This window comes from Dipodomys ordii, unplaced genomic scaffold (genome assembly GCF_000151885.1).
Source record: "Dipodomys ordii isolate 6190 unplaced genomic scaffold, Dord_2.0 Scaffold94, whole genome shotgun sequence".
Lineage (NCBI taxonomy): Eukaryota > Metazoa > Chordata > Mammalia > Rodentia > Heteromyidae > Dipodomys > Dipodomys ordii.
In genome coordinates, this window is record NW_012267310.1 from 123,437 (window position 1) to 135,211 (window position 11,775).

Sequence of the window (11,775 nt, forward strand, 5' to 3'; positions counted from 1 at the left end):
GCTACTCAGGAGGCTGAGATCTGAGGATCATGGTTCAAAGCCAGCCTGGGCAGGAAAGTCCATGAGACTCTTATCTCCAATAAACCACCAGAAAACTGAAGTGACGCTGTGGCTCAAGTGGTAGAGTGCTTGCCTTGAGCTGAAGAGCTGAGGGATAGTGCCCAGGCCCAGAGTTCAAGCCCCACAACTGACAAAAAAAATTCCCAGTCTCGAGTACTTTGTTATAGTCACACAACTGGACCAAGACACTACCCTCTTCTCCATTCCTTTTGTAGATTATCATTCCATGTGTCATGGGCTCAAATGGCCTTGACTTACCTGAGGCAGTCATTTGGGCCAGGAATAAGAGGAAGAGCGAGGTGGCATCCACCTGGAGGTGGCCCCATTGGTCATCGCCCACCACAGTGCTACAGGTAGCAGTGTTATACTTGGCATGCAGGCTGTCTTTGGTACTCTGTGTGTGCTTGAACTTCTCCACTTTGTCCACCTGAGGAAAGAAGCAAGCTGATTCCACATAGCTGCATAGGTTCCTGGGTGGCTTGAGATCACATGGAAGGACCGTGTAGACTTCTTACCTGCTACCTCTCAGAGCCAGAGCCAGACTGCTAGTGAGCAGTCGATGTGGGGACTGCGTTAGGGATTCTTCCCACACATTCACTAGAAATGCCTCAGCCCAGAGATAGGGTGGGAAAGTTGGGGGGCACGAGGAGTAGTTATCAAAAGTCAGGCCAGAACCTAAGCTAAGACTAAGGAAGGTACTTAAGGAGAGAGGGAGGGATAAAATGGAGAATAACAAATTAAATTTCAACTGTTTTCCTAATGTTGAAAGAGAAGCTCATTATGCCTTCGTATTTGGTGACTGAAGACAGGGGCTGTATCGCATACAACTTGGAATTCATGCAGATGCTAGGGTGGGTTCTGTGTTCAGCATGTGCTCAACGTATTATTTTATTTCCTCCCGACTGAAAACATCAGTAAACGGTAAGACTAAATTTTTGAAACTCAAACACGTAGCCCCAAATGAAGATATCTCCTTTTCTAAGCTTGGCAGAATTAAAAAAATCATACATGATTTTCACACATGCAACTCTTCAAAAGAGAGTCTTAGGAATCATGATCTTAAAGATGATGGATTCTACAGAATAATAAAGTTGACACTAAGTTTAAAAAGAGAAAGTAAGCAGAATATATTTAATTTCTCTTTCTCGAGAAGAAATCTTCAAAACATGCTAAGCATATTAATTATTACCAAGAAGGCATAAAATGTCCCCGGCACTTCCCACCTACCTGTCTCATCATGCATTGGAGAAGACCTCGCATTAACTTCACCACGTTCTGTGGAAAGAAAGCTCCATTTGTAACAAAGGCCAGGCTCCTTGCTCCCACAAAACCATCTGCTAACCCCCAAATGGGTACTAGACCAGTACCGTCCAGCATCTTCCCTGGAAAAGTGGATCCTAAGCATACATGAGTATCATGATTGTTCAGAGTATTGATTCTTCTCCAGTCCATCACAGAGAAAGAAAAGGCTGGACACAGCAATTTCTTTCAAATTACAAGGTGGGACTGGATGGCATATTTTGTCCTTTAAAATTCAATTATTCAACAAGCCATTTTTGCAACACAATTTTTATAAGCCTAGTAACTCTGCAAGTTTACATCATGGAGTTTAGTAATTAATTTTTGCTATAGTAAGGATGAATTAAATCTACTATACCCATTCAGAAGGAATGATATTTTTTCTAAGAGACATTTTTTAACTGTATTTTTTTGTCTTTTCTTTTTTGGTACTGGAGATCGAACCCAGGATGTTGCACTTGCTAGGCAAGCACTTTGCCACTGAGCTACATCCCACCCCTCTAAGAGACATTTGTGAAACCCTCACTGGACTACTGAGCCAAGTTCTTAGAAAAAGCCAGTGGTGGGGCTGGGAAGGTGGCTCAGTGGTAGAGCGCTTGCCTTGCATGCACGAGGTCTTGGGTTCGATTCCTCAGCACCACAGAAGCAGAAAAAGCCGGAAGTAGTGTTATGGCTCAAGTGGTAGAGTGCTAGCCTTGAGCTGAAGAGCTGAGGGACAGCGCCCAGGCACAGAGTTCAGGTCCCACGACCAACAAACAAACAAACAAAAAGGCGAGTGGTAGTGGATGTTGCTGGCTCATGCCTGTAATCCTAGCTACTGAAGCTGAGATCTGAGGATCACGGTTCGAAGCCAGCCTGGGCAGGAAAGCCTATGAGATTCTTATCTCCTAACTACCAAAAAGCCAGAAATGGAGCTGTGGGTCAATGATGGAGCACTAGCCTAGAATAAAAAAGCTCAGTGACAATGCCCAGACTCTAGTTCAAGCCTCAGGACCAATACTGTAATACACTACAACCAATTACTATTATTCTCATTGATACAAATAATAATAATAACACTACATTAGTCATTAGACACTATATCCAGGCATTCCTTGGATTATCGTGAATTCTTGCACCAGTTGCAGATGGTATTTTTAACCCCACTATAGACAAGGAACTTGGGGCTGTGTGTGGTAAATTCTCCCAACTGGCAAGGAATGAGACAAGGTTAGAATCTAGTCAATCAGACATCAGAGTTTGAGTTCTTAGCCAGTATATTAGTTTGCCTACCATTTTCCTCCATAATTCAGGTCTGTTTAAAAACGGGCCTTTATACTACCCATCAAAAATAGGGTGCATACTTTGGAATGTGTAGCTCTGATGTTAATTTATTTTTTGCTAGTCCTGGGGCTTTAACTCAGGGCCTGGGCACTGTCCCTGAGCTTCTTTTGCTCAAGGCTAGCACTCTACCACTTGAACCACAGAGCCACTTCTAGCTTTTTCTGTGTAGTGGTTCTGAGGAATTGAACCCAGGACTTCATGCATGCAAGGCAAGCACTCTACCACTAAGCCACATTCCCAGCCCTCTGGTGTTATTTTTTTAAACAAACACGCACATGAGGTTGTAATGATATATTATGTATAAACATGTATATAATTGATAAGAGCACACATGAGAGAAATGAAGCTAGTTAGGTAGATGGACACTTGGAGGTTAGAAATTTGGATGCTTTTATTCACTATTTGGTATGATTTTGGATGTTATTTTTTTGTTGGTCATGGGGCTTGAACTCTGGGCTTAAGTGTTGTCCCTGAGCTATTCAGCTCAAAGCTAGCACTCTACCACTTGAGCCATAGCACCACTTCTGGTGGTTAATTGGAGATAAAAGTCTCAAGGACTTTCCTGCCCAGGCTGGTGATCCTCAGATCTCAGCCTCCTGAGTAGCTAGGATTATAGGCATGAGCCACGGGCACTCAGTTTTATCATTGTTTTTAATGGAGGGGAAAATTCTCAAACATGTGAGACTGAGATCATCTAAATGCCTCCCAAACATATTTTATAGCAGAAATAAGAGAATAAGCTTGCATGCCGGCTTTTGTTCATACACAGCTACTCGTGGGAGTTCCAGTTTACGGAAAAGAGAAAACATGCGAAGCAGTCAGGATCCAGCCGTCAGACATCATTACCTGTTCCAACTCGTAGGCCTTGGCTTTGTCCTCATCACGGTCAGCATTCTTGCGGTAGGCCATTCCTAGACCCCATACAGCCAGGATACTGTAAATGTTGTCTCGCACCCAGGCATCCTTTTGGTCATGGCTGGCTGATAACAGCCCTGTGATGGGATTCTGGTAGGAATGAGACAAAATGGAATGGCATCGGCCTTCACAAAGCTTCTGGGCAACAGATGCTTATCTAAAACATCAGATTAGGACAGGAGCTGAGAGACCAGTTTCTCTCCTTGTTCTTCCGCCACTAACAGTGTGACTTTGGGTGGGAAACCACATCACGTCTTTGTACCTCACCTTCTTCATCTGTATAACTAGGAGATGAGACTAGAAAAGGAATCTTCTAACTCCTAGGTTATTCTTTTTCACTTTCCAACCAAAGCACACAGTTGTGAACAAAACAGAAATAGTAAACAGAAAATGCCTGCAAAGCTCTACAAGTGTGCATATTGCAGCACCAGGTCTTTTCCAGCCAGCATGTTTTCATATTGGTTGCTAATCTCTGGCGTAAGAGAAATGGATTAAGGACCATTAGTCTATTCTTCAGCTCTGTGTGCCTAGGGAAGCCATCTTGCCTATCTAGACCTTGGTCTCATCTGCAATTCAAGTCTTTCATATATCTGAACAGCCAGTACTACACAGGGGGCCATCTGGAAGTCATATTTCATGAGATATCTCTGGGTTTTATTTATTATTTATTGTTGGCTCTGTGCCTGGGTGCTGTCCTTCAGCTCTTCAGCTCAAGACTAGCACTCTACCACTTGAGCCACAGTTCCACTTCCAGTTTTTTCTGCTTACATGGTGCTGAGGAATTGAACCCAGGGCCTCCTGCATGCAAGGCAAGCACGCTACCACTGAGACACCTCCCAGCCCCCATATCTCTGTGGACTTTAGAAAGAAGTGAACTCACTAAAAAAGCCAGATTTTTGCATGAAAATTTTTTGACAAATACTCATAGCAGAAGTATTCATAGATACTGAAAATGAGATATAGCCAAATATTTATCGACTGTATGGATAAAGAAAATGTAGTCTCTACAATGAAATATTAGTTGACAGTAGTATTTGCTATAATAATATAAACTATATTAATAATAATACTATATGTTATGATATGAATGGACCTTGAAAACATACTAAGCAAAAGAAACTGGTCACAAAATGCCATACTGAATGACATTATTTATATGAAATGCTGTAAATCTATATAGCAGAATGATCAGTGGTTGCCTAGAGCTTGAACTGGAGGTAGAATGAAGGAATAAGTTGGTTAGTTGCTGCTTATAGGTTTCTTTTATTTTGGGGCCAGTCCTGGGTCTGGCACTGTCCCTGAGTTTTTATGCTGAAGGCTAGCACCCTACCACTTGAGCTACAGCTCTACTTCTGGTTTTTTGATAGTTAATTGGAGATAAGAATCTCAGGCTTTCCTGCCCAAGCTGGCTTCAAACCTTGATCCTGAGATTTTAGCCTCTTGAGTGGCTAGGATTATAGGCATGGGCCAATGGTGCTCAGCTTCTTTTTCATTTATGAGATGACACAGATGCTCTAAAATTGATTGTGATGATGAATGCACAACACCCTGAGTATACTAAAAACTAGTAAATTACATGCGTCAAATAGGTAAATTAAATGGTAAATAAATTATACCCAAATAAACCTAATTGATCTTTTAAAGCCAACTCTCTGAGCCTAGAATTAAAATGGCTAAGATAGGAAATGAATTACATAAAGTTAAAGTGGTATTGCCTTTTCATGAAAATATACTAAGAAATAATAAGTACATCTTAATCAAAATCTTGCCAGCTTAAGAAATACTGTCAATAGGGCTGGGGATGCAGCGCAGTGGCAGAGTGACTCATGGCATGTACAAGCCCCTGGACTGAATTCCAATTACCACAAAAACAAAACAACAATAGAAAACAACGATTACTATTCCAAAGGGAACTATATTATTTACAAAGAGGTGTGTGAAAAATTCCATTGGGACTTTTAAAGTGATACTTACAAGGTTATTAGGTTAAAAAAATGGCATCTTTACACATAGTTCCACCTAAGGAATGAAGTATATTTGACTTTGTCCTTTAATTAACTTATGCCCTCTACGTGCGTGAAAATAGAGCAATGAAATCTGTCAAGTGTTTTAACAAGGGAGAGTAACAGAGGGGATAAACTTGATTGGGCTATATTGTCTGAATATGTGGAAATATCACAAAGCCATTTTGTATAACTAATATATGCTAATAAAAGTGCAAAAGAGTCAATACCTAAATGAGTGCCAGTTTAACTCTTATTCTAATACTAGACTGCTGACTCTTAATAGAAAATCACTATTTGCCAATAATCTTTATCTGTTCTGATAGAAAATCATTAGACATTCCGGAGTAAGAACCCCTTCCTCACATTTCTACCAACCCTGACGGTATGAGGCAAATAGCCTTCTGAGGACACAGCGTGGATGACTTACAGATAGTGCCAATGGTGATTTGGATTACATAATAAATGGCTGCGTTAACGGAAAGTCATTCCTCTTGGGGTGTGTATTTTTGCTGGGCCTGGGCTTTGGTGCTGTCCCTGAGCTCCCTTTTGCTCGAGGCTAGTATGCTACTTGAGCCACAGTGCCCATTCCCGCTTTTTCAGTGATTAATTGGAGAAAAGTCTCATGGACTTTCCTGCCCAGGCTGGCCACATAAAACTGCCCAGAAGCCACATAAAACTGGGTGTTACTATACTCAGCAAAAGCAATACTTACTTTGTGACCTGTCTCTTTAAATCCATGAAACAATACATTATGTTGAAAGACAATATGAGCAATTCGTTTGGATGTGATTCATGAAAAACTGAAATGATTGGGTGCCTGATGCTTGTAATCCTAGCTACTCAAGAGGCTGAGATCTGAGGATTGTAGTTTGAAGCCAGCCTGGGCAGGAAAGCTCATGAGATTCTTTATCTCCAAGAAACTACCAAAAAATCTGGAAGCAGAGTTGTGGCTCAAGTGGTAGAGTGCTAACCTTGAACAAAAAGTTCAGGGACAGCGCCCAGGCCCCGAGTTCAAGTCCCAGGACAGACAGACAGACAGACAGACAGACAGACACACACACACACAGACACACACACACAGATACACACCCACACATAGACACCCACACACAGACACACACACAGACACACAGACACACAGACACAAAGACACACACACACACACACACACACACACTGACCACAGGCTGGCAAATATCATGCCTGGGCTCTTCTTTCCTTTCTAATAAAGATGACCCAGGAGTTTTGTCGGAGTGCTCTTCCTGACTGGAGACAGACTATGTGCATTGCCCGTGCTAACCCTGAGAGCTCCATCTCTTTAGAGACCTAGGGCCTTGGGTGGACATCCAGCTGAGAATGGAAGGGGGAACAAAATCCTGCATATCTGATGTCACTGAGCCACCTTCCCAGCCCCTCTGATGTCATTCTGTACACTAAATAGGAGCACAAACAAGCAGACCAAAGGGAAAAAGTGGGTAGAATTTTTCAGGCCAAGACTATGGTTTCAGATATAACCATTGTAACCATTTACTGTTTCTCAATCTTAAAAAAAAATGAATGAAATCTAGGTGGCTTGTGCCTGTCATCCTAGCTACTCAGGAAACTGAGATCTGAGGATCACGGTTCAAAGCCAGCCTGAGCAGAGAAGCCTGTGAGACTCTTATCTTCAATCAACCACCAGAAAACCAGAAGTGGCTCTGTGGCTCAAGTGGTAGAGCACTCACCTTGAGCTGAATTGCTGAGGGACAGACAGTGCCCAGGCCCAGAGTTCAAGCCCCATGGCCAACAACAAGAGAGAGAGAGTGAGAGCGAGAGAGAGCGAGAGAGAGCAAGAGAGAGAGAGAACTGGGTTTCTAAAGTTAACACTTTATTTCACCATCTTCCATAGACATGTGCAGATAGGTGTTTATGGGGCATCTTTCAATATCAGTTGGTACAATCTCTGAACTGTATCTGATTCAATTTTTCTAAAATGTTTGTTATTATAAACATGATGTATAGATGAGTTGCAGTTACGTAAATCAAATAAAGGATACATTTCTTTTTGGACAATGTTACCCCCTTCCCTTGTTCTCTCCCAGTTTTCCCCTCCCATTCCCACCCACAAGTTCATTTTCAAAATAGAGTCCAATGAGTACCACTGCTCCATTTACTTACCCTTTGTCCCTCCACTGATTTTAAATAGACTGAAACCAACACATAGTGTGGCAAGATATATATAAAAGGTGACCCTACTCAGGAAGCTGAGATCTGAGGATCATGGTTCAAAGCCAACTCGGGCAAGAAACTCCGTGAGACTCTTATCTCCAATAAACCACTAGAAAACCGGAAGTGGCGCTGTGGCTCAAGTGGTAGAGTGCTTGCCTTGAGCTGAAGACCTGAGGAACAGCGCCCAGGCCCAGAGTTCAAGCCCCATGAGCGACCAAAAAAAAAAAGGCGACCCTACTGAAGAGTACCCAGAGAAGATGACAAGACTACAATAGTGAAGAACAGTGGTCTGGGGCATGGTGAGTACAGGGTAGGCTTAGATGAGGAGGTATGCAATTCTGTACTTACAGTTAAGTTCCCTTAGCAAATGTGTGCTGAAATATTCTAGTTAGCTAGAGAAAAAGAAGGCAAATATAAGGGCTTCTTACTACCTACCCCCAAAATAAATACAACAAAAGGCTCAGACAACTTTTTTTAATCATTAAAATGTTGGGGAGGAAAGTCCACCTTGCAGATTTGCTTCAATGAGAGGACAGTTCTTTTGTTCCTAATAGAAGGTAAGCCTGAACCAAGATCATTAGAATGTTCCAGGAACTGCAGAAAGATTTTGTGTGTGTGTGTTTTAATTTTTGTTTTTCAGACCGGATCTCAGATCTAGCCCAGGCTGGTTGTGAATTTACTATCTTGCTGCCTCTGCTCCCCAACTACTGAGACTCCAGGTATGTGCCACCGTGCCTGGCTGGTGCAGGAAGTATTTTATCAACAAGGATTAACGGATATCTTTCTAGATATCTGCCTAGAACACTGCTTGACACTGCTTGATGCAAAGGAAGGAAATTGATGAGGTCCCAGTACTCAAGATCTCACTGCATCAATGGGGAAGCTATAATAATGTTGAAGGCCAGAGCCGGTGGCTCATGCCTGTAATCCTAGCTACTCAGGAGGCTGAGATCTAAGGATTGTGGTTCAGAGCCAACCTGGGCAGGAAAGTCCATGAGACTCTTATCTCCAATAAACTAGAAAGCCAGAAGTGGTGCTGTGGCTCAAGTAGGAGAACTCTTGCCTTGAGCTGAAGAGCTGAGGGACAGTGCCCAGGCCCAGAGTTCAAGCCCCATGACCGACAAAAAAAAAAAAAGAATAAAGTTCAAAGGCCTGAATGCATTAGCTGTATTGGGCCTTTCAGGAAAAGGAGTACATTGGGATAGAGTAGTCATAGGAGAACCACTAAATACTACCATGTGACCTATATCAAAGTCACAATAATACCAAGAGCACCAAATATTTATTGATTGTCCATGAGGCAACATATTGGAGACTCAATGGAAGTATTTTTTATCCCCTTTCACAGATGAAGGCATGGACTCAGAAAAGATGAATAAAGGTTACATATGTTGTTTGAGGTAGAGTTGGGGATTCAAATCCACATATAACATAAGAAGCAAGCTTTACTAGTTCTCACAGCCCCTTCCACTATAGTAATGAGGAAAAAAGCTTTCAACATGGATTTAAAAAAAACTTTATAAATGTAAGACATTCCAAAGAGTATAAACAATGTCCTTTTATCTGCCTATTCTATATTCGGCTCTCAATTTGAATATCATTTCTTGTAGGACCTTTCTATTCCACAAACTGGGTTAGGGATTCTTCCCCAAAGCTAACATAAAGGCTACAAACCCCAGTGTGAAATCTCAAAAATGAATAAGCTCTGGAAATTTAAAATGTTTCCCTAAGTTTGTAGCAAGCTAATTTGGTAGTAGATAACCTGAACTAATGTGAAAAAAATTTTAGTGTTAATCATTCTCAGTGTGAATAGCCACAATACTCATATTCTGATATAAGGGTGCTGCCAAACTCTGATGTAGTTATTATATATTATATATATATATATGTATATATACATATTATACATATATATATATATATATAGCATATGCACATTAGTTCCTAAAATTCAGACATTTTTAACTTGTAAAGCACATCTGAACTGAAGAATTTCAGATCAGGGACTTGGGACCTATACATTATGCATAATTTCCACAGCATTATTATTTATTTATTATCTATTTTTTAGTACTGGGGGGTCCAGCCCAGTGAATTAAGAAAGTACTCTACCACTGAGTCACATATACTCCTACCATTTCTTTTCTGTAAGCACATCACTTTGTACAGTGCTGTGTATATAACAGGTATACAATGAATGTTTCTTGAATGAGGAACCAAAAGCTGGAAATTAGATAAGAAGGAAAAATGATCAGTGGCTTAAGAGAGTCACTATGGTTCCCCAACTTTCAGGCCCAGGCCTCTAACTACCAAATGCCACTTCCTTCTTTGACTTTGAAGTCCCTAAAAATAGTTACTGTTGAATGAAGACAAGCAATATAGTATTGCTTGTCTTCACTAGGAATAAAAATAGTTCAGTGGTCTTACACTAAGGATCCATATATAACTTTAGTCCAAGAATACAAAGCACAGCAGGCATATTTATACTTCAGATCATCAGAGCAGTTTCATAGGATCCCTGGAACTTGGGAGAAGATCTGTCTTTAGGTTTGACCAGGTTACTACATTACTACATTCAGTGACCTTTCTGGCCCAGTAGTTTCTTTTCTTTTTTTTTCCTCTTCTTTTCTCTGTGCTGGGGAACTATTCAAGATCTCATCCATGCTAGCCAAGTGCTCTGCCACTAGTAGTTTTCTTGTCCAAAAAGCAGCAAGTTGAGTAGGCTCCAAGGCCCTCCCATGTGGATCATCAACAAGGTGACTTATGGGAGGGACGGCAGCAGTTGTCCACACTGCTATCGGCTCAGAGTTCACCATCCTCATTCAGTGTACTCTTTCAACCTACACAAACCTCCTCTCTCACCCCAAAGGGGCAGTAAACACGGAAAGACCTTTGTGTCCAGAACACATGGTGGGGGTGGGGGTCATTTTATTTTCCATCATAAACAAGACTCAAAGAATTCTGTGAAGTGCAGCCTCAGGCCCTGCTTAGCCTCTGATTGGAGAGATCAAAGAATGAAGTGATAATCACTAGGTAGCAAGGACTAGGAGACCTCTTAACTGCAAGCATGTCAAGTCACAAGAGGGGACCTAGGCCTGGGAGGAGTGAGTGACAAAAGAGGCAGCTCCAGGCGTTGCGGAGAGAGGAAGGGGTGGGGGATGGTGTGGAGGGAAGCGCTCCTTACCTGGTAACACAGGATGGTTTGCTGCACCAGCCTTGCGTACCCGTCCAATCGGACCCCAGAATTGCTCCTGCTCCTCATCTCCTAGACGCTCAGGGGCTGCAGCGTCCTTGATCCCAGCTTCACACAGTACTCAGCATGGGGATGGGCGAGGCGGGAGGAGGTCCTGGACTTTTCGAAATGCTAGAACCCAAGTACAGACTGCCAAACAAGCCAACCAGACCTTCGCAGGGCGGGGCGGCGCGTGGGGGCGGGCGCTCCGGCGGCCCCGCCTTCGCCAGGCCCACCACCCAGGGTCTTGGCTTCGGCGGCCGCGTGGCTCTGACGGGAACTGGGTCCTAACGGAGAGCCGCAGGCGCTCCGGGCCGAGCCGCAGCGGTCAGGTGCGCAGGCGGTCGCGAGGCGGCCCTGGGGCAGGGGAAATGGGCCGCGAGCTCCCCTAGGCGAGAGGCCCGCCTCCGCCCTCGGCCCCGCCTCCGCCCTCAACTCCACGGCGGGACGAAGCTCTCGGGCTGGCGGCTGGAGAGGGGGACGGGCCGAGTGCCGCGGAGAACCCGGCCCTGGGCGGGAGCCAGGCGGGGCCCCTTGGGTCCCCGGGCGCCGCCGCCCCATCCCGGCCCCTGCCCCTGGGAACGGCACTCCCCGTCGCGCGGCCCGAGGGGGAAGAGGGGGACCTGGCCGTGGGCGGGAGGCAAGTGGCCCGTTCAGCCCCGGCTTTCAGGCGGCCGCCAGGCCCAGGCGAGGCGGGAGAAGCGGACTCTCAGGTCTGGACCACCGGAGTTC

At 43.8% G+C, this 11,775-nt stretch overlaps 1 protein-coding gene across 1 annotated transcript in view; it reads right to left on the minus strand.

Annotated features, from left to right (window-relative positions):
• The window catches only part of Phka2 (phosphorylase kinase, alpha 2 (liver)), a 56,660-nt gene extending 45,537 nt beyond the window's left edge, over positions 1 to 11,123 (minus strand). Inside the window, exons 1-4 of the mRNA XM_013026528.1 lie at positions 10,996 to 11,123; positions 3,529 to 3,687; positions 1,288 to 1,335; positions 248 to 487 (exon numbers count right to left, since the gene is read on the minus strand). Coding sequence (XP_012881982.1) covers positions 248 to 487; positions 1,288 to 1,335; positions 3,529 to 3,687; positions 10,996 to 11,073 — 525 coding nt within the window. The 5' untranslated portion in view covers positions 11,074 to 11,123. The remainder of the gene's footprint in view (positions 1 to 247; positions 488 to 1,287; positions 1,336 to 3,528; positions 3,688 to 10,995) is intronic.
• Positions 11,124 to 11,775: the final 652 nt, after the last annotated feature.